Source organism: Bubalus kerabau, chromosome 4, assembly GCF_029407905.1.
Source record: "Bubalus kerabau isolate K-KA32 ecotype Philippines breed swamp buffalo chromosome 4, PCC_UOA_SB_1v2, whole genome shotgun sequence".
Classification (NCBI taxonomy): Eukaryota; Metazoa; Chordata; class Mammalia; order Artiodactyla; family Bovidae; genus Bubalus; species Bubalus kerabau.
In genome coordinates this window covers 138,070,067-138,097,702 of record NC_073627.1, presented here as the reverse complement: position 1 = coordinate 138,097,702, position 27,636 = coordinate 138,070,067, and the positions used below count along the sequence as shown (strand labels likewise).

The 27,636-nt window shown below is 43.7% G+C and overlaps 1 protein-coding gene across 7 annotated transcripts in view; it reads right to left on the bottom strand.

Moving 5' to 3' along the window:
* Positions 1-20,273: 20,273 nt before the first annotated feature.
* SLC25A37 (solute carrier family 25 member 37) overlaps positions 20,274-27,636 on the bottom strand; it is a 47,275-nt gene continuing 39,912 nt past the window's right edge. For 3 of the 7 annotated variants that reach the window (XM_055578747.1, XM_055578748.1, XM_055578750.1), the window contains exons 2-4: positions 27,221-27,449; positions 24,979-25,035; positions 20,274-23,127 (exon numbers count right to left, since the gene is read on the bottom strand). In XM_055578747.1, the coding sequence (XP_055434722.1) occupies positions 22,607-23,127; positions 24,979-25,035; positions 27,221-27,449 (807 nt within the window). In that variant the 3' untranslated portion in view covers positions 20,274-22,606. Of the gene's footprint in view, positions 23,128-24,978; positions 25,036-25,151; positions 27,137-27,220; positions 27,450-27,636 lie in introns of those variants that run through there. The other 4 variants (XM_055578751.1, XM_055578752.1, XM_055578753.1 and 1 more) reach the window with 4 other exon arrangements.

Below are 27,636 nucleotides of genomic sequence, written 5' to 3'. Positions count from 1 at the left end.
TAGTTTAGGTCGAAATTCCATTCTCTTTTCACTCTCACGGGCCTTACACTCATTAGACCATTGATCTATATTCTAACTGGCTTCTCTAACTCCAGCCTTTGACATCACTAATTTGTCTTCTACCTTATTTATCTGCTCCTTCCTATGCTCAACGATCTTTGGTGGTTCCTTGTCACCAGCACTTTAAAGCCCAAACATCTCAAGGATGAAATGGTTGGATAGCATCACTGATTCAATGGACCTGAGTTTGAGCAAACTCTGGGAGATGATGAAGGACAGGGAAACCTGGCGTGCTGTAGTCCACGGGGCTGCAAAGAGTTGGACACAACTGAGCGACTGAACAACAATCTTAGTAAAATATTAAGACATCACACCATCAGAACCTGACCTAATCTTCCTGATTCATCTGTCACTACCTTACACCCTGCATTCAGATCTCACTGAAGTATTCATTATATGTATTCCTGGAATTTATCACGTATGTCCCTGCAGGGTTCTCTCTCCTGAGAGGGCTCCATCTGACAACCATGAGCATATTTATTTAAATTCCACTTCAGGAACTTCCTTTGTGGTCCAGTGGCTAAGACTCCAGGCTCTCAGTGCAGAGGGCCCAGGTGTGATCCCTGGCCAGGGAACTAGATCCCACATGCCACAACTAAGATCCAGTTCAGTCAAATAAATATTTAAAAAATAAATTTCATTTCAAAAGTTGCATTCTCTAGTTAGCCTTCCTACCGTCTTCTCAATCTGAGTTTGTACTCTGTTTTTCAAGTTCTTGTAACATTTTACTAACTAATAGGATGATCCTATATTCCAGTTTGCTGGAGATGGTCCTAATTTATTTATTAATGGCTGTACCCTTCAGCATGTAGGATCTTAGTTCCCTGAGCAGGGGCCAAACCCGAGCTCCCTGTATTGGGAGCAGGGAGTACTAGCCACTTGACTACCAGGGAAGTCCCACAGTCCCAGTTTATACCTGATGTTCCTGCTTATATATTAATTGATTCCCCCTTTTGCTCTCAAAGATGTCCAGACTGGGACTTCCCTGGTGGTCCAGAGGTTAAGACTTAGCACTTCCCCTGCAAGAGGTGCAGGTTTGATCCCTGATAGAGGAACTAAGATCCCTATGCCCTGCGGTGCTGCCAGAAAAAAGAAAAAAATGTCCAGATTAGGTCATCCTGTATATATAATTCTTATATTCTAAAACCTTGAATTCTAATTACTTGTGTATTCATTTATGGCCCTCCCCCCATCTGTATGCCTGAGGTCAGGGGTGTCAGCTCTATAAAAGAGCTGCCTTTCCCCAGGGTCCAGCCAGTACTTAACACATAGCAGATGCTCAATATATTTATTTAAAGTGGGTTTTAGTGGTGGCTCAAAGGATTAGTATGATTTGAAAAGGCAGAGAGTAGAGACATTTTTAAGATGATTACAGTGATTACAAATAATACCAGGAGATTCCACTGCAGAAAATATTAGTTAATTCCAAGTCCGTCCCATGTTTGACAGGTGGAGTTCCTGAGAACACATGGCAGGTTTTTCAAATGTGAATGTAGGGCTGTGGCTGCAGCTGCTCCTCAAGAGCTGAGCATCCCCAGAGAGGAGGCTGAGCAGCCTGCACACAGATTTACCCAAGGGTGCACCTATAAAACTGAGTAGACTCAGGGTCAATCTGAGGCTACTTTCGTCTGCATGCATGCTAAGTCACTTCAGTCATGTCCAACTCTTTGCAGCCCCATGGACTGTAGCCTGCCAAGCTCCTCTGTCCATGGGATTCTCCAGGCAAAAATACTGGAGTGGGTTGCCATGCCCTCCTCCAGGGAATCTTCCCCACCTAGGGATTGAACCAGCATCTTACATTTCTTGCATTGGCAGGCAGGTTCTTACCACTTGAGCCTCCTGGGAAGCCCCCAAACAACAAGACATAACCACTTAACTTCCTTCTGAGAAGGCGGGGCCAGATGAGCTTAGGTTTTTGAGGAGAGCAGAATTGCTGTTGTTAAAGATGTTAAAAGAGGCTGGGGCACTCCCTGTCATTTCTCTTCTCTGGTTTTCCCCCAGGCAGCCATCAGCCTGTCCATAAATGTAAATGTTAAAAGAAACATTCAAAGAACAATAATGTAACAGGATATCAATTAACAGGCCCACTCTGGGCAGCCCGACTTCTGGGTTCAGCCCTGAATCTAGAGATAAGCAATAAGGAGGAAAAAACAAGAAAAACATTCCAAGCGTTAGTGATGGCACCCATTAATGGTGATGGTACCCATTAATGTATCTAAACACTATTAGAAGCTATTTGCATTTTTGCAAGTTCTGTAAGGGTACAACTGCTGCAGGGGTGTGTGTGTGTGTGTGTGTGTGTGTGTGTGTGTGTGTGTTACGGAGACACAGAGGAAAGGCTTTCACTGCAAATCTGGTGATGTTGAGATGCTCATGGGAAGCAGCTCAACGACCCCTGAGCCTGGCTCCCAGCCCTCAGGAGCAAGATTTTTCAAGCTTCTAGAGGAATGGATAAAGAAGATGAGGTACCTATATACAATGGAATATTACTCAGCCATAAAGAGAACAAAATAATGCTATTTGCAACATGGGTGGACCTAGAGATTGTCATACATCTGTGAAGTCAGTCAGAGAGAAAGACAAATATTATTCAATATTTGTTATATGCGGAATCTTAAAAAATGATACAAATGAACTTATCTACAAAACAGAGTCACAGATGTGGAAAACAAACTTATGGTTATCAGGGGGTAAGGGAGGGGAGGGATAAACTAGGAGATTGGGACAGACATATGCACACTACTATATATTATCACTTCTGGATAACTAATAAGGACCTATTGTATAGCACAGGGAACTCTACTCATACTCTGTAATGGCCTATATGGAAAGGAATCTAAAAAGTGTGGATATGTATGTATGTATAATTGATTCATTTTGCTGTACACCTGCAACTAATACAGCATTGTAAATCAATTAGCCTCCAATAAAAATGAAAAAATACAAAATAAAGCCTTCCCTTTGACTCACCTGGCAGGCAGATGGATTAAAAACAGAAATCACCAGGCTGGGGTATGTTGAGACGAGGATCATAGCACTGTTTGGGAGAAATGGCTAATAATGGGGGATGGGTGGTTTTTTAATTAATTAATTCATTGACTGTGTTGGGTCTTAGTTGTGGCATTAGGCTCTTCATTGCAGTGCGTGAACTTCTCTGTAGTTGTGGCGGGTGGGCTTACTTGCCCTGAAACATGTGGGATCTTAGTTCCCCTACCAGGGATCGAACCCACATTCCCTGCGTTGGAAGGCAAACTCCTAACCCCTGGACTACCAGGGAAGTCCTGGGGTGGGCAGTTTTAAATACAGCAAGGTATGCATTGGGATTATTCTCTTGACCAGTCTCTAGAGGTTGATGCTGGAAGCCTGGGGTTGCTCAGAGTCCCAGTTGCTCACATGGAGCACAGAGCTTTCCAGTGCCCTCAGTTCAAGGTTGTAAAGGCAGAAGGCAGATTCCACACTTTGCCTTCACCTGTTGGAGCACAGAATGGAAGGGTAACAAAGTCACGAGAACCCACAGCCACTGCTAGCTCCTTGTGATCCAGAGACCCAGTGGCACCACAGGACTCTGAAGACAGAATTCTCAGAGACAATAAAAATGAGGACAAGATGGGCAAATCCAGATAAACATTCCTGAGCCCGTATGCAACTCAGAAACTCCAAAGGACCCAAGAAAATATGAGGGGTTGGATTGTCCAGTTATGAGACGATTCAGTCAAAGAAATACTGCTTTGGTGCAAATATGATAACTCTACCATACACACACAGCCTAGAAGGTGTTGTAGGTCTTCATGGTGGCTCATTGTTAAAGAATCCACCTGCCCGTGCAGGAGACATGGGTTCGATCCCTGGGTTGGGATGATCCCCTTGAGAAGGAAATGGTAACCTACTCTAGTAGTCTTGCCTGGAGAACTCCATGGACAGAGGAGCCTGGAGGGCTATAGTCCATGGGGTCGCAAAGAGTTAGACATGACTTAGCAGCTGAACATCAACAACACACACACTCAACACCAGATAATGGTTCTTGGGAAGCACAGGTGTGTGTACGTGAATGGATACTGAGTTTACAAGGACCACAATTCATATCTGGACAGCTGGGAATCCCAGATGACTGCTCACGTCTTAAGTGGCTTCTTAGGAGAAGTAGACGGCTGGCTTATGGTGGGACCACTCATCAGCAAGCCTTGGAGAAGAATTTCATCACTTCTGGAGTTTCTGCTTCTGATGGCATCTGAAACAACTAGCCTGATGCAGAAGTGAAAGTAGAACCTTCAGGAAGGTGGAGCAAATGGGTATTGATGTGATCAGAGATTCTGTGGACTAAGGGAAAGCCCCAGGACTTAAAAATAACATTTCTTCCATAAGTGCCCATGCCAGATGTCTAAGAATCTGCCGTTAGAGCCACTGTTTTTTACTTCAGTTATTTCCATAAAATCTCATTCCCACTCCTGTCCTTCATCGCCCAGTTGCTGTCGATATCCTAGTACCGTCATGTTATTAGTGTTCACCCTGAAAAGCTATGTCTTTAATGTCTGTACCATGTGGATGCAGTATCCATTTTAATTAATTAAATTGAAATATAAGCTCCAGTGCATCTAGAAGCAGCCCTCTACCCAGAAAAATACTCCAAAACAACACCCAGCATTAAAGACAGACAGAACATGGTTCTAATGGCAGGTTCTCCTTCTAGAGTTTCTTTTTGAACAGATAAGCAATATCAATAGGTTTTCTCACCTCGTCTTTCACACCTCAACTAATATAAAACTTTGCCTTGCTTGGGGGCTTTTCTTCACTTATTTGTTTTATTTCTGTATGTTTTTTAACTTAAAAAATGGTTTTCTTTGACACTCTTCCATATCAGAAGCTTTCTTATTATTTAAATAGATGGGTGGCATTTCATTGCATCATTTTTAAAGTAGTTCCTTATAATTCCTTTCTTTTTGACTGTGATACATGGCATGTAGGATCATAGTTCCCCAGCCAGGGATCAAATCCAAGACTGTTGCATCGGAGCTCAGAGTATTAACCACAGGACACCAGGGAAATCCCGTTCCTTGTAATTGCTACATAGATTGTATACAATATTTTGCTATTGCAAATAACATGACAAGAACTGAACCAGGGGTTTGTGACAATGGTCACATTGTACATGTGAAAGTATATTTGGAAAATAAATTCCCCAAAGTGGAAAAGGATATATAGATTCATAATTATGATGTCACAGTGTGACATTTTTTTGTGACTTATTTTGGAATTGTTTTAGGTTTACATAAAAGTTGCAAAGGTAACACAGAGTTCCCATTTACCCCTAACAATCTTGTATGTTTTTAATACATATATTAAAATTTTTCATGTAGTCAACTCTATTCATCTTTTGCTTTATATTTTCAATTTTTGCAGAAAATAATCCTTGATTTTAAAGGTTATTTTTTGCTTTCATCTTTTACACTGAATTATTTAATCATTTGAATATTTTTGGTATACCATGCAGAGTGTGAGGTAGGGATATAATTTAATTTTTTCCTTTTTAAATGAAAATTTCCAAGTAGCCTTGCAATTCTTCCTTTATCTACTGGTATGTGATTTTTGCCTTTATTATACATGAAACTTTTTTCATGCTTGGGTTTATTTGTGGGCTCTCTATACTGTTACATTGATCTGGCTTTTAAGTTTCGGTGCTTTGGGGACAACTTCATATTTTAATTCATTCATTCTTTATTCTGTTGGCTTGTTAGCTGCTTTCTTGGATTAATAGCTAAACCATTATATTTACATGATGTTTTTTAATAGTGATAGTTTTGTCTCCTTTAGAAAGAATATTGGGCACTTTCCCAATGGTCCAATGGTTAAGAATTCACCTGCCAATGCAGGGGTAATGGGTTCGATCCCTGGTTGGGGAAGATTCTACGTGCCAAGGAAAAACTAAGCCCAGGCACCACAACTACTAAGCCCCTATGCTGTAACTACTGAAACCTGTGTGCCTTACAGCCTGTGCTCTGCAAGAGAAGCCACCACAATGAGAAGCTTATGCACTGCAACTAGAGAAAGCCCAAGCCGAGCAACAAAGACCCAGTGCATTCGAAATAAATAAATAATACTAAAAAAGAATATTGGGACTTCCTTGGTGATCCTGTGTTTGAGACTTTGTCTTCTAATGCAGAGGGTGTGGGTTCGATTCCTGGTTAGGGAGCTAAAATCCCACATGACCTGGGGCCAAAAACCAGAACTTAAGAACAGAAGCAATATTATAACAAATTCAATAAAGACTTTAAAAATGGTCCATATCAAAAAATCTTATAAAAAACAAAAGAATAAAAAGAACAAACATTCTCCAAAGGATTTTCATAGGACTCGGATTTTCACTATATACTATTCAACGTGTTCAGGATACAATCTAAAATTACTCAGCATGCCAACAACTAGGAAAAGGCGGCCACTTCTCAAGGGATAATTATCAGATGCCAACCCTGTCAACACCTAGATGTTGGAATGATCAAAGACTTTAAAGCAGTATTATAAACATACTCCATGAGATATAGGTATATACTTTTGACAATATAAAGATAGACATTCTCATCAAACAAGAGAAAACTTAAAAAGCAAAGGTTGAACATGTAGAACTAAAAACTATATCTGAAATTAAGAATTCACTGCCTGAATTCAGTAGTAGAATGAAGATGAAAAGAGAAAAAGTGAATATGAGGGTAGATCAATAGTGGCTTTTCCAATCTGAAGGAGAGACGAAAAACAAGTTTTAAAACAAACAAATAAATTGAGCTTTAGAGACTTGTGGTATGATGTTGGACGTTTAACACTGATGTCTTTAAGTCCCAAAATGAGAAGAGAGATATTGGTACAGAAATGATATTTGATGAAATAAGAGTAAAAACTTTCCAAATTTTGTGAAAGATAGAGATTTACATAGTCAGGAATATCAGTGAATCCCAAGCAAGACAAACTCAGTGAAAACCAAAACATCATAACTAAATTGATGGAAAACATATAGAAAGAAAAAAATCTTGAACACAGTCAGACAAAAATGACACATTACATGTATGAGACATCAGTCAAATGACTGAAGATTTCTCATCAAGATCCATAGAGGCTAGGAGACAACGGAACAGCCACCTGTAACATGCTGAAAGAGACGTCAACCCATACTTTAAAACCACTAACTATACTCCACAAGGCAAAGCAGACATTTTCAGATTAAGAAAAAGTAGGAATTCATTGCCAGAAAATCTGTTCTAAAAGAAATGCTAAAAGAAGGTCTTGAGGCTGAAAGGAAATGATACCAAAGGAAAACCTAGAACTTCAGGAATGAGGAAAGATGAAGAACAACAGAAATTCTAAAACTTGGAATAAAAACCTATTTTTCTTGTCTTCAATTCTTGAAAATATGTGTGATCAGTAAGAACAAAAATTATTTTATATTGGTTAGTGCCACATTCTTACCACTATTCCAGTGGTAAGAATGCAAACAATATAGCCATTTTAGAAAGCTATTTGGCAGAAATAAAGCTATTTTTCTTATAAAGATAAACATACACTTACCATATAACTCAACAATCCCATTCCTAAATATTTACCTTAGAGAAAGAAAAATTTATGTTTATACAAAAACTTATATGCATATGTTTAGAGCAGTTTTATTCATAATCACCGAACTAGAAACAATTCAAATGTCCTTCAATTGGTGAATGGATAAACAAGCTGAGGTGCATCCACACAACAGACAACGTTCTACAATTTATATGACCTTCTGCAAAACTCAAAACTATAGTGGTGGAGCAGTTTGTCAAGGTTTAGGGTTGGTGGAAAAAATTGATTATGAAAGGGAAGCACAAGAAGGTTCGTGGGAGTGATAGAATTACTCTGTACCTTGATCGTGATTGTGACATGACTCTATGCATTTCTCAAAACGCAAAACTGAACACCAAACAAGTTAATTATTCTCAATGTAAATTTAAATTTATGAATAATTTTAAAAAATTCATCAGTCTGTTAATTTCTTCACTTTCACATATCCCTTCCTTAAGTCAACATCCATATTTCTAAAAGCTGAGTACAAATGGGACTCTTGCATATTTCAATATTTAACAATTTACCAAAGGAGCTTGCTTTGAAAAAGAATCTCAGTGTACATCCTTTTGTGAAATAAACTAGGTGCATCTGATACTCGATGTTATCTATGTAAACCAGAGCTTTGAACTCCATCATCACCATCACTTAAAGTGAGGTGGCTCTGCAACTCTGATGATCCTCCAGGATAGTCTTTTTCCCTCCTGCAGTTCTATCCAAGGGCAGGCTAGGTAAGTTATTCTCACAGCCTTTCCAATACAACGGGAAGAAAGAGTGAGAGCACTCTTAGGCAGTTCAAGTCCCTGGGACCAGCCCCTGGAGACACCCACATCCTCTGACTTAGTATGGGGGACACTGGGAGGCAGGGCTCAGGTACCTGGTTGCACCAGGACTTGCCCTTTCTTAGTCTGTGCTCTTAGCTAAAGATCACTGGGTCCTGAGCCGCATTCAGCTGAATTATGGCCATCTCTCTTCTCTCACCCTGCCAGTCCTGATGTCAAGGGCAAACAACAGCATCACAAGGTGGAGGAAGTCGCCTTTGTATCAACCTGGCGCTTAGTGATGTATGACAGACATGACACCTGCTCAACAAACCAAGTAAACTCTGCTCAGCACGCTCTGGCTGCTCCTTCTCCACAGTCAGCTCAGGTGCCCTGCTCTTCAGTTTGCACATCCTGGTCTCGTTTCCTCAGGCCTCACTTTCCTGAGCTGTGTTTCAGGTTCAGTAGTCTTTCAAAAAATCACAGATAGCTGTGCCTTAGCGCCTCCTAGGATCGTGTTCCTTGCTTTGCTCAATAGCTTCCTGGAAAAACAATGGATACAAATCTCACTGTTATCAATGGCAGAGCATAATAGATGTCTAAGTGTATAAACATCCTCTGTCTATAAAGCAAACCAGTGTGGCTTCTACACATTGAGGTCTCCTTTTGCAAAGAAGCTAATCCACCCCTCCTGACACACACACACATGCGCGCGCGCCAGTTTCTCTGGAAAATAAATCCTTATTGGCATATAGTGGGGTTTTTGTCTGGTGAGCAGCCTAGTAGTCACGCTCTTGGGCTCCTGATGAAGCATTTCCTCCTCTTCCTATGACACACAGATGCTTCTGCTTATCTCTCAGTTCCCTCCAGCACTCCCCACCTTTACAGAAGGAGAAAGTAGTGCACAACTCAACCCAAGGGGAACACATTCCTTTTTAAAATTAATTAATCTATTTCTGGCTATGCTGGGTCTTTGCTGCTTCAAGGGCTTTCCTCTAGTTGCAAAAAGCATGGGTTACTCTTTAGTTGCAGTGTGTGGGCTTCTCATTGCTGCAGCTCCTCTTGTTGCAGAGCATGGGCTGTAGAGCATGGGCTCAGTAGTTGTGGCGCACAGGCTTAGCTGCCCCATGGCAGGTGGGATCCTCCTGGACCAGGGATCAAACCCATGTCTCCAGCACTGGCAGGTGGATTCCTTACCACTGAGCCACCAGGGAAGCCTGGATATTCTTCAATAAAGCATGCATTTAGTAAATAAGAAGAAACAGTCTATAGCATGAATGTCCTCTCATATTGCCAACATATACCAAGAGCTTTTCTTTTTCTGGGGCTCTCGGTGCAAATGGAAAGGATCGATGGATACTGCTAGGTTTTCATAATAAAGCATAAGTCAAATATAAATTGTTAATTGCCTTATTACTGAGAAGTCAAGAAGTATCCACTAATGAAAAAGAATCCACCGAACCCCTTTTCCAATCCATTCTTCATCCTCTGTCAGGCTCACCCTATGCTATCTGACCTAGACATTGAGGGACGGTAACAGGAGGACTGATAAATGCCCCCAGACCAGCTCTGCCTCATCTGTTTTGCCAAGCCAGGTTCATCCTTAAGGATCCCATGACTACACCAGCCATAGGAGTAGAAACTTTTTTAGAACTTTTTATGCCTGAGTCCCTAAGTCTTCATTTCACATCAACTCAAAAAAGTTTTAATTAACTCACATACATGTTAAATATAATTTCTACACGGTGACATAAGAGCTTGGAGCATTTAAGTTGATAGAATATTTTATAGATATTTAATGAAATGTCCATTGATGCTGATTCTTTGGTTTCATTTTTGGAAATCAATACATTTCTGTTTTCCAAACAGTCCCACTGTTCTCTGTAAAGCTGGCACTCCTAAGGTGCTGAATCTACCGTGCTTAACAGATACAATGGCCTTGCACAAGGGAACACAGGAATGATACCTCTGAGCCAAATCCTTAGTACACATAGCTCAAGACGTTTGTACATGGTTAAATAGAGGAGAAACTCAGGGCCCTAACACCCACCGGCAGTCAGTTTCATTTATATTATTCACTCAATCTTTACAACAGTCTTTTTAAGCTTTTAATTATCATCCTCTCCTAACATAACAGAGAGAAAACACAGAGCACAGTCATAGCAACTTGTCCAGGGGCCCATCAACAGCAAGCTGGCTTCTGAATCTAGGACTCGTGGCCCCAAGGGCTTCCCAGGTGGCGCTAGTGGTAAAGAACCCACCTCCCAGTGCAGGAAACATAAGAGATGTGTTCCATCCCTGGGTTGGGAAGATCCCCTGGAGGAGGGCATGGCAACCCATTCCTGTATTCTTGCCTGGAGAATCCCCATGACCAGAGGAGTGCCCATGGGATTGCAAAGGGTCAGACACGACTGAGCAACTTAGCAGGCATACCCTTGTGGCCCCAAAGTCCACAGTTTTCAGCTGAGTCATGACTCCTGCAGGTACTGTGAAAGGTGCAGGTAACACAAGGGCAAACCTATCACACTTTATCACTTACCTCACAGATCTAGAGACCGTACTCATCATAATGGTCTTCAACTTAGACAATTTGCCTTGAGAGTTTTTCCTTCGGGGTTGTTTCATACATGTACCTGGAATAGACCCATCTTGCAAGTTAGATCTCTGAGTAAAGACTTCTCTGTACTCTCTCATTCCCAAACACAATAGCATGTGGCATATAATAAGCACATACCAAAATAATTCATGTCTCCACCATTGGGCGTAAGGTAAAGAAACATATGGGAAACGTTCCCAGGCTATGAAGTATCTTCAACACAGTGATCAATAAATAAAATATTCATAAGCATGCCTTGATACAGATCTGACTTACAGATAAAAAAGATTTAGTTCAACTCCTATAGAAACCCACAGGAATACAATATCCTTTGGAAATGCTGCCATTTGAAAAAATTCTGGTACCTAGAGTCCAGAAGCTGAGACAAATGTGGCTTTCCAGTTTGAAAGGTGAGAGATGTGTCTTGTGTATTAATGAAAATCAGATGCCACCTTGTGGTCAGACATAGAAATTCAGCAAAAAAAAAAAAAAAAAGATTGTTCGGAGAATCAAATACTAGCACTATAGAATTACATCCGTAAGTAACATGGTCTGTCCACGTGGAGACAGTGTGTTCCCACATTGATTCTCAAACACTTTTTTGCTCTAATCTGTGACATCCTTGTGTGAACCGTGAACTTCCAGATGTTCAAGCTGGATTTAGAAAAGGCAGAAGAACCAGAGATCAAATTGCCAAAATCCGTTGGATCATCGAAAAAGCAAGAGAGTTCCAGAAAAACATCTACTTCTGCTTTATTGACTATGCCAAAGCCTTTGACTGTGTGGACCAAAATAAACTCTGGAAAATTCTTAAGGAGATTGGAATACCAGATCATCTGACCTGCCTCTTGAGAAATCTGTATGCAGGTCAAGAAGCAACAGTTAGAACTGGACATGGAACAACAGACTGGTTCCAAATAGGAAAAGGAGTACGTCAAGGCTGTATATTGTCACTCTGCTTATTTAACTTATATGCAGAGTACATCATGAGAAACGCTGGGCTGGAGGAAGCACAAGCTGGAATCCAGATTGCCGGGAGAAATATCAATAACCTCAGATATGCAGATGACACCACCCTTATGGCAGAAAGTGAAGTAGAACTAAAGAGCTTCTTGATGAAAGTGAAAGTGGAGAGTGAAAAAGTTGGCTTAAAGCTCAACATTCAGAAAACTAAGATCATGGCATCCGGTCCCATCACTTCATGGCAAATAGATGGGGAAACAGTGGAAACAGGGAGAGACTTTCTTTTTTGGAGCTCCAAATCACTGCAGATGGTGCCTGCAGCCATGAAATTAAAAGATGCTTGCTCCTTGGAAGAAAATTTATGATTAACCTAGACAGCATATTAAAAAGCAGAGACATTACTTTGCCAACAAACGTCCATCTAGTCAAAGCTATGGTTTTTCCAGTAGTCATGTATGGATGTGAGAGTTGGCCTATAAAGAAAGCTGAGCATCAAAGAATTGATGCTTTTGAACTGTGGTGTTGAAGAAGACTCCCTTAGACTGCAAGCAGATCCAACTAGTCCATCCTAAAGGAGATCAGTCCTGAATATTCATTGGAAGGACTGATGTTGAAGCTGAAACTCCTGTACTCTGGCCACCCGATGCAAAGAACTGACTCATTTGAAAAGACCCTAATGCTGGGAAAGATTGAAGGCGGGAGGAGAAGGGGATGACAGAGGATGAGATGGTTGGATGGCATCACCAACTCAATGGACATGAGTTTGGGTAAACTCTGGGAGTTGGTGATGGACAGGGAGGCCTGGTGTGCTGCAGTCCATGGGGTCACAAAGAGTCGGAAACAACTGAGCTACTGAACTGATTGATGACATCCTTACAGATATAAGACTTCCCTGGTGGCTCAGACAGTAAAGTGTCTGTCTACAATGTGGGAGACCTGGGTTTGATCCCTGGGTCGGGAAGTTCCCTGGAGAAGGAAATGGCAAACCACTCCAGTATTCTTGCCTAGAAAATCCCATGGACAGAGGAGCCTGGTGTCCATGGGGTCGCAAAGAGTCAGACACGACTGAGCAACTTCACTTTTTTTTACTTCCCTGGTGGCTCAGACAGTAAAACGTCTGCCTACAATGCGGGAGACCCGGCTTCGATCCCTGGGTTGGGAAGATCCCCTGGAGAAGGAAATGGCAACCCCCCTCCAATATTCTTGCCTGGAGAATCCCATGGATAGAGGAGCCTGGTGGGCTGCAGTTCATGGGGTCACAAAGAGTCGGACACGACTGAGTGAATACTCTACTCTTACAGATATAATCCTTAATTCACACATGACATTTACAAGCTTCTTGAACACCCCCTTCCTCCACTCTAATTTACAGGACTGGTTGCCATTTCACCCTAAATCCAGTGTTGATTAACCCCTAAGGCAGTGGTCCCCAACCTTTTGGCACCCGGGACCAGTTTCATGGAAACGTCTGTGGACTGGGGTTGGGGAAAGGTTTTGAGATGATTCAAGTGCATTACATTCATTGTGCACTTTATTTCTATTTTTATTACATCAGTTCCACATCATATCATCAGGCATTAGATTCCAGAGGCTGGGAACTCCTGCCCTAAGGCATTCCAAACTCAATAGGGGTTTGCAAAACACAATTAATGCCGATTTTTGCTTGCGATGGGAATGCAAAATGGTAGCCCCTTTGAAAGACAGCTTGGCAGTTTTTTACAAAACTAAAAAATCTTACCATATAATTTGATAATCACATTTCTTTCAACCCAAAGGAGTTGAAAACTACGTCCTCAAAAAAAAAAAAAAAAAAAAACCCAGCCCACAGATGTTTATAACAGCTTTACTCAATTTTTTTTTTTTTTGGTTTGTTCTTTGATTTTTACAATATTGTGTTGGTTTCTGCCATACAACAACGCGAATGAGCCGCAGGTATACACATATTGCCTCCCTCTTATGCCTCCCTCTCCTGCCCCCATCCCACCCTTTGAGGTTATCACAGAGCGCCAGACTGGGCTCCCTGTGTTTAACAGCTTTATTCATAATTGCCAAAACTTGGAAGCAACCAAGTTGTCATTCAGTAGGTGAATGAATTAAAAAAAAAAAAAACTGGAATAGACTTGTGAACACAGCAGAGGAAGGAGAATGTGGGACAAATTGGAGAGTAACACTGAAATGTATATATCACCATATATAGAATAGATAGCTAGTGGGAAGTTGCTGTATAATATAGGGAGTTCAACCTGGTGAAAACCTAGAGGAATGGGATGGGGTGGGGGGCTTATGGCTGATACTTAGGGCTGAGTCACATTGCTAAAGGGCAGATACCAACACAACATTGTAAAGCAATTATCCTCCAATTAAACATAAATTTTAAAAAACTGGCACAATCGTACAATGGAATATTGTTCCATGCTAAAAATAAATGAGCTATCAAGCCATGAAAAGACATAGAGGAAAATTAAAATACATTGAAAGAAGCCACTCTGAAAAAATGATATACTGTATAATTCCAACTATATGAGATTCTGGAAAAGTCATTAACTATGGAGGAGCAAATTGATCAATGGTTGCAGGGGTTAGAGGGAAGTAGGGATGAACAGAAGAGCACACAGGATTTTTAGGGCAGTGAAACTGTAATAGTGGACATTCGTCATTGCACGTTTCTTCAAACCCATAACATGTACACACCACCAGGAAGGAACCCTATTTTTAGTTTTTCAAAGGAACCTCCATACTGTTCTCCATAATGACTGTACCAATTCACATCCTCACCAACAGTGCAAGAGGGTTTCTACAGTGGAATATTACTCAGTCATAAAAAGGAATTAAATTGGATCATTAGTAGAGAGGTGGATGGATCTAGAGTGTGTCATACAGAATGAAGTCAGAAAGAGAAAAACAAATATCATATATTAATGCATATATGTGGAATCTCAAATAATGGTACAGATGAATTTATTTGCAGGGCAGGAACAGAGAGGCAGACATAGAGAATGAACATGTGGACACAGGGGAAGAAGGGGAGGGTGGAACAAACTGGGAGAGTAGCATTGACATATATACCCTACCAGGTATAAAATAGATCGCTAGTGGGAAGCTGCTGTGTAGCAACGGGAGCTCAGCTCAGTGCTTTGTGACAACCCAGAGGGGTGGGATGGGGGTGGGGGAGGGGATATCTGTATACAAATAACTGATTCACTTCCTTGTACAGCAGAAACTAACAAAACGTGGTAGAGCAATTATGATCCAATAAAAAGAGTGAGCCCCACGTGTCAATGTAAGTTCATCAGTTGTAACAAATGTACAACTCCGGTAGGGATGTTGATCATGGGGGGACTGGCATATGTAGAGGGTCAGCAGGTATGAGAATTCTCTGTACCTCGATTCTACTGTGAGCCAAAAATTGTTCTAAAAATTAAAGTATGTAATTTTCAAAAGTTTAGACATAATAGACTCTACAATATAAAAATGCCACAGGAAGACCTCACTGACTTCTTCCTGTAGTGATGTACAACGTGAAAACAAGGGTTTGCTGGTATCACGTTCCCGAAGCTGCAGGTTCTCAAGGTGACCTGTTTTCTTTCAGGCACCTGACCTGGAGTTCAACACAGACAACAGCCCTCACTCAGAATTTAGAATGACGCAGGCAAATCATCCAATTACCACTGCATAGAGATGCAGCCATTAAAGATACAGTAAAAACAAAGATGTGAAATACATTTACATCCATCATTTGACTGCACTGAGTTCCTGATTTTTTATATTTCATTTGTAGAGTAGTTTAGGAAGTGAGATGTGAGTCTCTGTAAAGCAAAATAATAATGAATGATTCATTCTGGCAGGTAGGCTAAAAGGCCTGCGAAGATTCTCCTTGTCATCTCACATAAAAAACATGTCATCATACTTTAATTACAGACTTAGACACTGAATAGAGCCTGGATTAGAAGAACACAGGCTATCGAAACTGGAGGAACTATTACAGGTCATCTGACCCAACCCTTTCATGTTACAGGTGAGAAAACTAGACCTGAGATTAAATGATATGTCCAAGGTCACTCAAGACTGCCCAGCTAGTTAGTACCCACCAGGATGGCTCAGACAGTAAAGAAACTGCCTCCGATGCAGGAGACCCAGGTTCGATTCCTGGATTGGGAAGATCCCCTGGAGATGGAAATGGCAACCCACACCAGTATTCTTGACTGGAGAATCCCATAGACAGAGAAGCCTGTTCGGCTACAGTCCATTGGGTCGCAAAGAGACGGACACGACTGAGTGACTAACACACACACAGGACAGTGTCCAGGTCTTTGAACTGCACTCATCTACTATGATTCAATGGTTAAAATGAATCAGAGCAAATAAATTACCTCATTATACCAGCAATAAAAATTATTCTTGTATTAGCATTCAGTATGAGGTAATTACATGCTTTTCAAATTTGGCTTTCAGAAACTTGCTGATCATAAAGACGAAAGAATTACAGAGGTCAAGGTGAAACTACAAGATAGCATCAATAAACTAAGATTTTTGGCCTAGGTCAAATCAGCAAAAATAATCTCTTCAAAATAGGAAGCTGGATCAAGTGAAGCATGAGAGTAAGCATCCAAGAACTTCTGTGAATGAGTGCTTTCGGCAACCCTCGCTCACTGGAACACCATGAGGCTTAGAACCCCATGTTCCAAGCTGTGTGAAGGGACTTTTTCTACCACAATGAATAACGGGTTCAGAGTTTGGCCCCGTATTTCCATCAAGAACATTCTTTTTTCCTGGCTGTTGTTCCCAGTACGATTGTCATCTCAGGACCATTAATCATGATCCTCTTTGTGTGTAATTTACTATCAAATGCTTGAGGGAAAACATGAGGAGTCATATAATTGGCCCTGAGCCCCTGGCCCCTGCCTAAAGACTGTATGTGCATACATGTGTGCTCAGCTATGTCTGACTCTTTGTGACCCCATAGACTGCAGCCCTCCAGGCTCCTCTGTCCAAGGGATTTTCCAGGCAAGAAAACTGGAACGGGTTGCCATTTCCTTCTCCAGGGTATCTGCCTGACTTGTGGATCAAACCTCCATCTCTTGCGTCTCCTACATTGGCAGGTGGATTCTTTAGCAGCTAAGGCACCAGACTGACTATACACTTTCCTTATTTTTTGTTGTGTTCAGTCGCTCAGTTGTGTCTGACTCTTTGCAACTCTATGGACTGCAGCACACCAGGCTTTCCTGTCCTTGACTATCTCGTGGAGTTTGTTCAGATTCATGTCCATGAGTTGGTGATGCCATCCAACCATCTCTGTCGTCCCCTTCTCATCCCACCCTCAATCTTTCCTAGCATCAGGGTCTTTTCCAGTGAGTCAGCTCTTAGAAACTGTGTGGCCAAAGTTTTACAGCTTCAGCTTCAACATCAGTCCTTCCACTGAAGATAGGGTTGATTTCGTTTAGGATTGACTGGTTTGATCTCCTTGCAGTTCAAGGGACTCTCAAGAGTCTTCTCTAGCACCACAGTTTGAAAGCATCAATTCTTCTTTGCTTAGCCTTCTTTATGGTCCAACTCTCACATCCGTACATGACTACTGGAAAAACCACAGCTTTAACTAGATGGCCCTTTGACAGCAAAATGATGTCTCTGGTTTTATTATGCTGTTTAGGTTTTTCCTAGCTATCTACATTAAACCATGGATAAGACCACTGGAGATGCTAGAAAATTAGGAAGAACCAAAAGAAGCTGCTACCACTTGAGTGTCAAGAGCTTCCAGACTGGTGATGTTCTTTTAGTCCTAGACCCAAGGCAGTTGAAGTTTGGACATTGCTTTGAGTTCCAGGTAATTTCAGTTGTCATGGACTCTCATTATTGAAAGTGGTTACTATAAAGCAACATCCATTAAAACCTTGTGAAGTCCAGCCCTACAGGAAAAAATGGCATATGCGTATCCATAATTACTTTTATTAAAATGTATACATTATTTTATTCCAAACTTTATACAGATTCAATCAGGCAAAGGGAGAGGATTTGTTGTCCTATTTCACTCACCTGATTGCATGAAGTTCAAAACTTGAATGTTGAGATATACATCTGTCACCTGTCAACCAATGCCAGAAGCATCCTTCAAGAGAATATTCTCAACATTCAGCAGAAGCCAGAATCTACTCACACACACACACACACACACACACACAAATGATGAAAACAAAGGCTCCCAAAACGTTTTGGCTAAGATCAAGTGTAGTATGGGGGTTTCCCAGGTGACTCTGTGGTAAAGAATCTGCCTGCAATGCAGGAGACTCAGGTTCAATCCTTGGGTCAGGAAGATCCCCTGGAGAAGGAAATGGCAAACCACTCCAGTATTTTTGCCTGGGGAAATCCCATGGACAGAGGAGCCTGGTGGGCTACAGTCCATGGTGTCACAAAGAGTCGGACATGACTGAGTGAGCACGTCTCTTAAAGACAGCCACCAAGGGTCAGGATGACAATGACAAAGAACTGAGCGTTCACAATCCATCGCCCTGAGCTTCATGGGCGTTCTGCTTTGTAGTACGAGCTTTCAACAGTGAGTCCTTGACAACAGAAATTCACAAGAACTTTAAGGCAAGGCCCAAGCTTCAACTGCCTTGGGATGGAGACCCCAAAATCTCCACTATGATCTCGAATTTATAATTTTTCTTCTCACATAGGAGTTTCAGATGACCGCAGTCACGAGCTGGACTGTCCTTCCTAAGGTGGCAGTTGTGTCCTATATCCTCTAGTAGTTCTTCTCGGATGGCCCACACGCTATTATGGCTGCCACCAGTAAATAAAACCACGAGTAAAGAGCCTCTTAAAGAAGCCATGTCAACAGATAACCATGGAATTCTAAACCGTGGATGAGTCATCACATATCCACTCTTTCACAAAAGTGGGCTCACAAAATAATGTTACTTTTAGGAGGTAAGGCTCGAGAAATGACTGGGCTTCCCTGGTGCCTCAGAGAGTAATGAATCTGTCTGCAGTGCAGGAGACCTGGGTTTGATCTTTGGATTGGGATGATCCTGGAGAAGGGAATGGCAACTCACTCTGGTATTCTTGCCTGGAGAATTCCATGGACAGTGGGCTCTAAGGTTCATGTGGTCACAAAGACTTGGACATGACTGAGCGACTAACACTTTCACTAGAGAAATTACTAAGCTTGGAAGTATTCTCAAATTTTATTAATGTATTGGAAAGTCCAAGTTTTTAAACAATGTATCTGATCTGGGATCCCTGGCGAAAATTCCTTCCTTCCCACTAGAATACCTGGAGAGCTCAGGCACTCTATAAATCATTTAACTCCCTTTATAAAAGTTTATTGAATTTGTTACAAGATTGCTTCTGCTTAACCTTTTGGTTTTTTGGCCATGAGACATGTGGGATCTTAGCTCACCTACCAGGGACCAAACATGCACTCCCTACATTAGAAGGCAAACGAAGTCTTAACCATCAGGGAACCATCAGGGAAGTCCCCAGTCATTTAACTTCTTAATTGATATCCAGTGTGCTTCCAGATTTGACTTTCATGAACAAGCCTGGGATAGGCATTTTTGACTTGTCCAATTATTGCCTTAGATGGCTATTAAGGACCATTATTTGACTTGTCCAATTATTGCCTTAGATGGCTATTGGAATATTGTCATGAACATTAGGATGGCACTCAGAGGGAAAGCAGCTGAACCTGGTGGAGGTGGGATTTAGAAAGGACTCAGAAGAAGCCCCAGGGGTAGCACAGTTGGTAAAGAATTTGCCTGCAATGCAGGAGATGAAAGAGACGCAGGATCGATCCCTGGGTTGGGAAGATCCCCTAGAGAAGGGCATGACCATCCACTCCAGCATTATTGCCTGGAGAATCCCATGGACAGAGGAGCCTGGTGGGCTACAGTACACAGGGTCGCAAAGAGTCAGACACGACTGAAGTGACTTAGCACACGCCCAAAGGGAAGAAGGAAGAGAGAGAGCCAGAGAAGATAGGCATGAACGTAGCAGGCAGGAGGGTTGGGCATCGCAGGTACCATCAGCCTCTCAACCTTGTGGTCCCACAAAGATAGAAGAGCTGCCAGCAGAGCTGAGCAAAACCCAAGGATGCTCCCAGCCATTCCCTGGGCCTCTCACTTGACCATCCCTGGGCTGGCCAAGTCGGCCATCTGCTTCAGTTTTGATAAGTGGGCTGAAGGGTACTCTCCATCTAAGCCATAGAGCCTGGTCCTTAATGCACGAGACTGCAGGAGGCACAAATCCCATGAGTTAGGTTCCTTTTCTCCATGCACTTCCCTCTCATGTCCACATCCCTACCACAGAGCCCACGACACTTCAAAGATCAAGGCTTTATTTTCCATAGCTCCAGTGTCACAACTGTAGCAGCACATCAGAAACATCCCCACACAGAATCACACTTTTCTCCCCTTCTTCCAAGAGTTGCGATGACTTGAGAGGCAGAAACCATGATATTTACGATGGGCATTTAAGAAACGACACTGGCCCAGCACAGTAACATACCCCATGCATCTCGCAGGTTAAGCAGCAGCAGTACATTTGTATTCAACAGGCACACTCATCCTTAAGAAATAAGGAACATTCTGCAGCACGGTGGTGTATAAAGTGGACAAGGAGGGGAGGCTGAATAATTATTTCAGAATTCGACCTGGTCTTTCTTCCATTGCCTAACGTTAACACGAACAGAGAGTATGTTTAGGGGTATGTTTAGAGAGATGTAAACACTTCCCCTAGCAGCCTGATCTCCATGGGCATTTTGCATCCCTGAGTGGGACGGAAGCTTGTTGCAACAGACTTCCACTGGGGAGATGGGGGTGGGGGCTACCTCTGAGAGGCGACAGGTCAGCAGTCAAACCTCCCAGCCCAGGAGAAGACCCTGTTCATCGGGCACGTGTGGGAGCTGTCTGACGTGGGTCTCTGCTGTCCATAACCTGCAAACTATCCTGGGAGGCACAGCGTGCAAGGTCTCAAGATGCTGATGTCCCAGGACCATCCGAGTTCTTCCTGAGAATGAGAACACCCCAAGGAACCCGGGTCTGAGCCCGGTGACAATGCACAACATGGACCCTGCCCAAGGTGAAGGGCCAAAGGTCAAGGTCAGGACCAGGCTGGGTCAGAACGAAAACACACACTTGCTTCCTACTCATTTTAAAAGAAAACTGCGAAGCCACTAGGTCTTGGAGAGAGGCCTGGGAAGGCATAGCTGAAGGAAACAGGCTTGCATTTGCTCCCAGGGGTAATCTGGCTCAGATGTGCCATTTCAGAAAACAAGGCGGCATGTCCCCAGGTGGCATGTACCACACGAGGTTCAAGATGGTTCAAGAGGCATCCTGACTGTGCACGAGGGCCCAGGTCCTTTCAGCAGCTGCTAGGGGAACCTGGGCAGCGAGAGGCTTTTTAAGGGAGACATTCGTGATGGGCAGGGGAAACATAAATGTCGTAGATACACTGCCTGTGTTTCTTAAAATCCCTAAAACTGCACAGGGAAACACAGATCAGGACTGAATCCAACACACACACAGACAAGAATACCTGAAGTGCCTGGGTTAAAATGTGGATGGAGAATGAAGTCCAAGGATCAAGGTAGGATTGATCCCATTTGCCTGCCCAACAAGTAGCCAAGCACTGGCATTTCAAGGGCTTCTAAGTGCTAGCCCCTGTGAGGCGTACATTCACGTCACCCAAAGGGAAGGAAATGGTTTTAGTAAGACCATCCACCCTAACTCCATTGGGGCCACTGTGCTCCACCATGAGCCATCCTTGCCGCCCAGTATGTGTGTGTGTGGCGGGGGATGAGCTCACAGCTAGAGGAAAAGCCCCAGGTTAGATCTTTGGTCCTGGAATTTCCAGCAAAAGACAAAGGGAAAAGGCACATGACGGTGACTAATTGAATAAGGATTAAAAAAAAAGTAGCTAAAAGTATTATTTTTTTTCAACGTACCTTTTTCCCCTATGAAAAGAGAAATTCAAAATATAAACCTTATCCTTATTATTTTACATTCAAGTGGAACTTTCATGGGGAGCTTAACACAATTTTAGGCCACATGGAGCAATGTACTACTTTGGTGCCCTGTGACTTAACCTAATGGAAAAACTCAGCCCCTCTATTTTTTTTTAAACAGCTTTATATTCTCAGCTGTAACACTTGCTTGTACACACACACAGGCACATACTCAAATTCAAAAACTTCTACATAGAAAAATAAAGGATAAACATTATCCATCTATTTTATACTGTATACTGGAACTTTTATATACATAACTTTTTGTTTCCTGTTTAATGTTTTCAGTCACTGCACACGTTCTTCCCTCCTGTGTAATCTACGGACGATTCTAGGGGAGGAGATGCTACACTGAAGGAAAAGCTACATCGCTCTTGGGGTGGGGAGGAAGAGAAATAGCAATTTCTCGCTCCCCTGCCGGTCTTGCCCTCATCTGCTATCACCTGGTATGTCCCAGCAGATGGCCATCGGGTAAGCTGCTGTCCTGTCCTCTCCTCCTTCTAAGAAGGGGTCAGGGAGTGCGGAAGGCCCCTCCTGCCAACCCCGTGCCCCAATAATCTTGGTGTGAGGGCAGGGGAGTGGGCGCAGGCAGGGAGAAAGCCTTTGCACAATCAAAGTTGCCGGCGTCGCTTCCCACAGCCCGTTCCTTTAGTAGGGAGTTCGATTCTCCAGCTTGTGTTTGGTGAGGAAGTACTTGAAGAACTCATAGACAGACCAAGAGATGGCGGTGGATGGCATCTGGTAGATGACCCGGGCCTGCACACCTTTGAAGTACCCGGGCAGGCCGTTGAGCTGATACACCGTCCGGAAGGCATTGGCCATGCCCGACAGCCGGCCGCTGATGTTGGCCAGGTTGAGGGCCATGTTCTCCTGAGTGTTGAGGAGGGTCTTACAGACGTCCAGGGGGGTGGTGGCGGCGGCAGCCAGGGCCCCGGCCAGCCCACCTGAGATGATGTGGGACTGCGGATTGTAGCCCCGGTAGGGGTTGATCTGCTCCTGCAGGAACTCGTAGGTGATGAAGTGGATGGACTGGAAGGGAATGTTCATGGTCAGCTGCGTGGTGTAACTCCGATAGAAGGCCCCCAAGCCCTCCGTCCCCCACACTGTCCGGATGCAGCTGAGGGCCGACCGGTGCGGCGAGTTGTACATCTGCATGCGTTGCTTCACGACTGTGGTCGGGCCGCGGGGGGTTGGGTTTGGCCCCACCCCAGGTCGGAGTGAGATGGGAAGCCAAGCCATAAAGAGAAACAAGCAAGTTTAGACATGGGCATGGACAGCTAGCACACACACCCAGCCCCAGCCCAAGAAACCGCCAGGGGGCCAGCTCCGGGCCATCCCAGTTTCAACACATGCCTCCGGGACCCAGTGCCAGGAGCCAGGATGTGGCTCTTTCTTGATGTTTCTCCTGCCTGACTCGGTTCAGGTGGCCCCCACACCAGGCAGCCACTTCAGATTCCCCGAGCTGATCCCCCAGGTCCTGGCTGCCTTGGGCATCTCACACGCCGGGGATTTCAATCCTGCTTCCTGGCTCCTTTGCCCTCCTCTGTCCCACTATGTCTACTGGACACATGGCCTGTCTTTTATTCTCAGTGGTCTCCACCCCGCTGACAGCGTTTTTAGCTTCTGGGTCTCAGTGCTCTTGAAAGAGACACTCGAATGATGTTAGCTCAAGTTCGATGACAAACTCCAATGAGGACTCAGGCTTTGTTAATACAAAAGTAACTGGTGGTTCAAAGGACAAATACTGTGGTCCCTTAGGCTTAGAATTTTAATTGTCTCCAAGCACTGCAAGATAAACACATACAGTGTGCTTTAATTCTAAAGGAATAAAGATATAATGTCAAGGAGAAAAGGAGAGAGTTGAACTTCATTTTTTTTTTTTTAATCCCCTGAAAAAAAAATTGAAATAAAACTCTTGCCCAGTTGACATGGGCTAACTAACTGGTCATTGACTCTGAATCACCTTAAACCCACAGAAGCAGCAGCCTGCCTCCCCATCTGACCCCTTATGTCCTGGAAGGTCAGAACACATTTCCTGTCTGATGGGGCATGGGAGGCAGCTGAGAGCAGATAAACTGTAACCTTAAAAGACAAAACCAAACTTACAATACTTAAGATGTTGCACTTTTTAACCTCTGATTCTCCCTTCTGGCAAGGGACTGTTTTCAGGTGAGAAAGGAAGCAGGAGAGAGGCCAACATCTTACAGAGAGACTAACCCAGCTGAAACTATGCTCGGCACCAGGTCCAAAAACCCCTTCCTACTCAGACCCGAGCTCGCTAAGGATATGAGGCTATAGAAAAAGCCAACAGAACTCATCTGCACAGCTAAGAATTGTTTTATAATGCTCGCAAAATTCGAAGGGGAAAAAAAAAGGTAAAGTGAGAGGAGACAGATACAATAAAGTGGCCAAATGTTAATTTATGAAGTAGAATGATGCATGCATGGCGGGGGGAGGGGCTCACCATACTCTTCTCCCTACATCTGCCTGTTGGAAATTTTCCGTAATAATTTCAAATGTCTTTTAACAAAGCAAATTGAACATAACCCCTAATGGATGACCTCTGACAAGTTTCTTCTAAATCTGTCTACGCTTGGTAACAGTGAACAAGGGCCAGGAGGGTGTGTGTTTGTGTGTGTGCACGTGTGAGCACACACAGGTTTCAGAGTAGTACAACAGCATATAAAAGAACCACCAGGAGAACCTGTTAAGCAAGTCTACTGACTTAGTAGGTCTGGAGTGGGATCTGTGAATCAGCATTTTAACATGCTCCCAGGAGGCACAGATGCTACTGGTCCACGGATCCCACCCTGAGAAGCTCTGTTTAAGCGAACAGGAATCCCAGAGCTTAAATGCTCACATCCCTTCTCAAGGCCTTTGAGAACATGGTCAAGAATTCTCCTGCGTCTTCTGACTGGGGCCAGGAGTCCCCTTGCCCAACCTGCTGCCCCGCCCCCCACTTCTGCTCCTGCCCCTCTGCACAGGCCCTGCTGCCTCTCCCTGGGACCATGAAACATTACCTTCTGCTGGATTCATGACTGCGTCGTGAAGCAGGGTGGCCATGCTCCCAGCTATCCCTGTAAAACAAACTCCAGAAAATTACCCTCTGGGACCGGGGCTTCTCAGGAAGTTCCTGGAACGTAAACTCAGACAGAACCCTGGACCTGGCTTTCCAAGAAGCAAAACTCATTACCCGTCCACCCAGGTGAGCACCAACTCCTGAAATCCTAAAGCAATCATGGAAAATCCTAGATAAAAATGGAGAAGGTAACACAGACACCGTTACACACATTTCAATTCGGCAGAAACCTCATTTTCCCTAGGAAAAGGCTAGCCTGCCAACATGGGATGTTACTGAAAACCACACTTTGGTGGCTTTTTCCACCACTGAAATTTTAATTCTTTCTCATCCCTGGCCTTTGTCAATAGATTAACTCACTGTGCCCTTAAACCGGGGCAATCGAAGGAGATATCATGTATACAAGCGGAGGGGCTTTGCAGGTGGCTCAGTGGTAAAGAATCCACCTGCAATGCAGGAGACGCCAGTTCAATCCCTGGGTTGGGAATATCCCCTAGAGGAGGAAATAGCAACCTACTCCAGTATTCTTGCCTGGAGAATCCCATGGAAAGAGGAGACTGGTGAGCTACAGTCTATGGGGCCCCAGAGTGGGACATGATTTACCAATTAAACAACAATGACATACACACAGGAGGGGGAAAAAAAGAGACAGCTTTAAGAAAATTACTTGGTGAAATCCAGGTTTGTTTGATTGTTTGTTTGTTTGTTTTTTAAAGCAAATGGCCAAGGGGAAAAGGCTCAGAAGACCTGCCGATGGCAGATTACCCGGGTTAGTTTGCAAAGCGATGACATGTCTCAGGGACGGCCATGTCTCATGTCTCAGGGACAACCAAGCCCAGGTCTCCTCTGGCCTGGCTTCAAAAGCCAGATTCCGGCCTGGAATTTTGCTTTTGATTCTGGGTTTCCTCTCTCTGTAGGTCACACTGCCCAATAATCAAGAAAACCGCTGGAAAGTGGGAGAAATGAAGGACACAAGCTAAAGCTTCAGAAATGCTTATGTAACCCCCTCCCTCCTCCACACACACGTAAAGATCAGAATGCAACCAGAGCACACCACAGTGAAGCGGTAACTGCGCTAGGCAGACCTTGACATAAACATAAACTCGCCTCCAAGGGGTCCAGGCGCCAAGGAGCTAAAGAGGCAGTTTTAGCAAAAGTGGGGCCCTGAGACCATGAACTTGGAGATATCAAGACTGGAGATCTTGGCGACCGTTTGGACAAATGGAAGTAGGAGCCAATTTTTAAAAAGCAAAATAACTGTCTGCCAACCAGCCAGATGGAGTCATTTTTACCAACATTTGCTGATGGGAAGGATGCTTTGGAGAAGGTGCTAAAAAAAGTTGCTCTGCCAGTTACATCTACCTCTTTGCTGCTGAAAAATAAATTTGTTAAAGACTCCTGGTGCCACCAGCCAGAGTTGCACTCCAGACCTAAACAGAAACCAACCAGAACCAAACCCACAGGAGCCGAACCCAGTAAGCCAAGCCTACGTAACAGTTGCCTGTGGCCAACTCACTCCCCCTTCCGCCCCACCACCCGCCTGGCTCCCTCAGAACAAAAGAAAACTATTTCAGCCCTTGCTTGCAGAGAGATGCAACAAACGGAAGAGACTGGGGGTGAAACTCCCAGATCCCTCGAAGTTTAGGAGGGAAAGGTCCTTTGCGCAGGAGCAAATCCTTCGTCAGCCATAAAACTTCTTGACCTTGTAAAGCTTAGTTAGATCTTGATGCTGTAGAGACCTGTTGGGTCAGTTTTTAAATAGTCTCAAAGAAGCTGTCCACATAACTTTTTTTTTTGGAATCCAGCATTCAAAAGTTTTGTTCCTATTCAGGGTGTTTTTTTTTTCCCCTAGATCTGATCATTAATTGTTTTTGAATGTTAAAAAAAAAAAAAGCAAAAAGGCAAAACCCACTCAACAATGAAACACCTCTGTCACTGATTCTCCCCAGGCTTCAGAAAGCGAAGGAGGGGAAAGAAAAAAAAAAGCGCGCGTGCGTGTGTGTGTGTCTGTGTGGGTGTGTGCGCGTATGTCTGGGTGTGTGTGCACACACATAAGTCCTTGGTTCGTAAGCAAGCGTGGCGGAGATGAGGCGTCAGGCAGCTGGGTCACAGGGAGGAGAACCCTGGGGAAGGGTCTGTTGAAGGAGAGACCTTTCTAACTCCAGACAAACGCTTGCAAATACCGTTGGCTAGGTGGCTGTTCCCCTGGTGGTGGAAAACGGCATTTAAAGTCCTTTTCATGTTTTCGTAGCAGGCAAAGTACATGGCGTGGGCTGGCCCCGCGCCCATCATCATCACGTTGAGGCCTCGCAAGGGTCTCCAGAAGCCTTCAGTCCGTATGATTTTCTTGAGGGCTCCGTAGACACTTGTGTAATGGGCTTTGGGATCTGGATTCAGACTCTGCATTCGTGTCTGGGGGAGGGCGACAAAAGGAGAGAGAGGGATTAATGAAGCTGGTCAACAGGGAAAGGAAGATCTAGGGAGAGAGGGAGAGAAAAACAGGTCGTTTTTTTATAGTTTCACAGGGTTTCTGAGTGAAGATAACTTTTATTCTTCTCCTTCCTGGAGTAATCCTCTACCCCTGCACACACATACACAT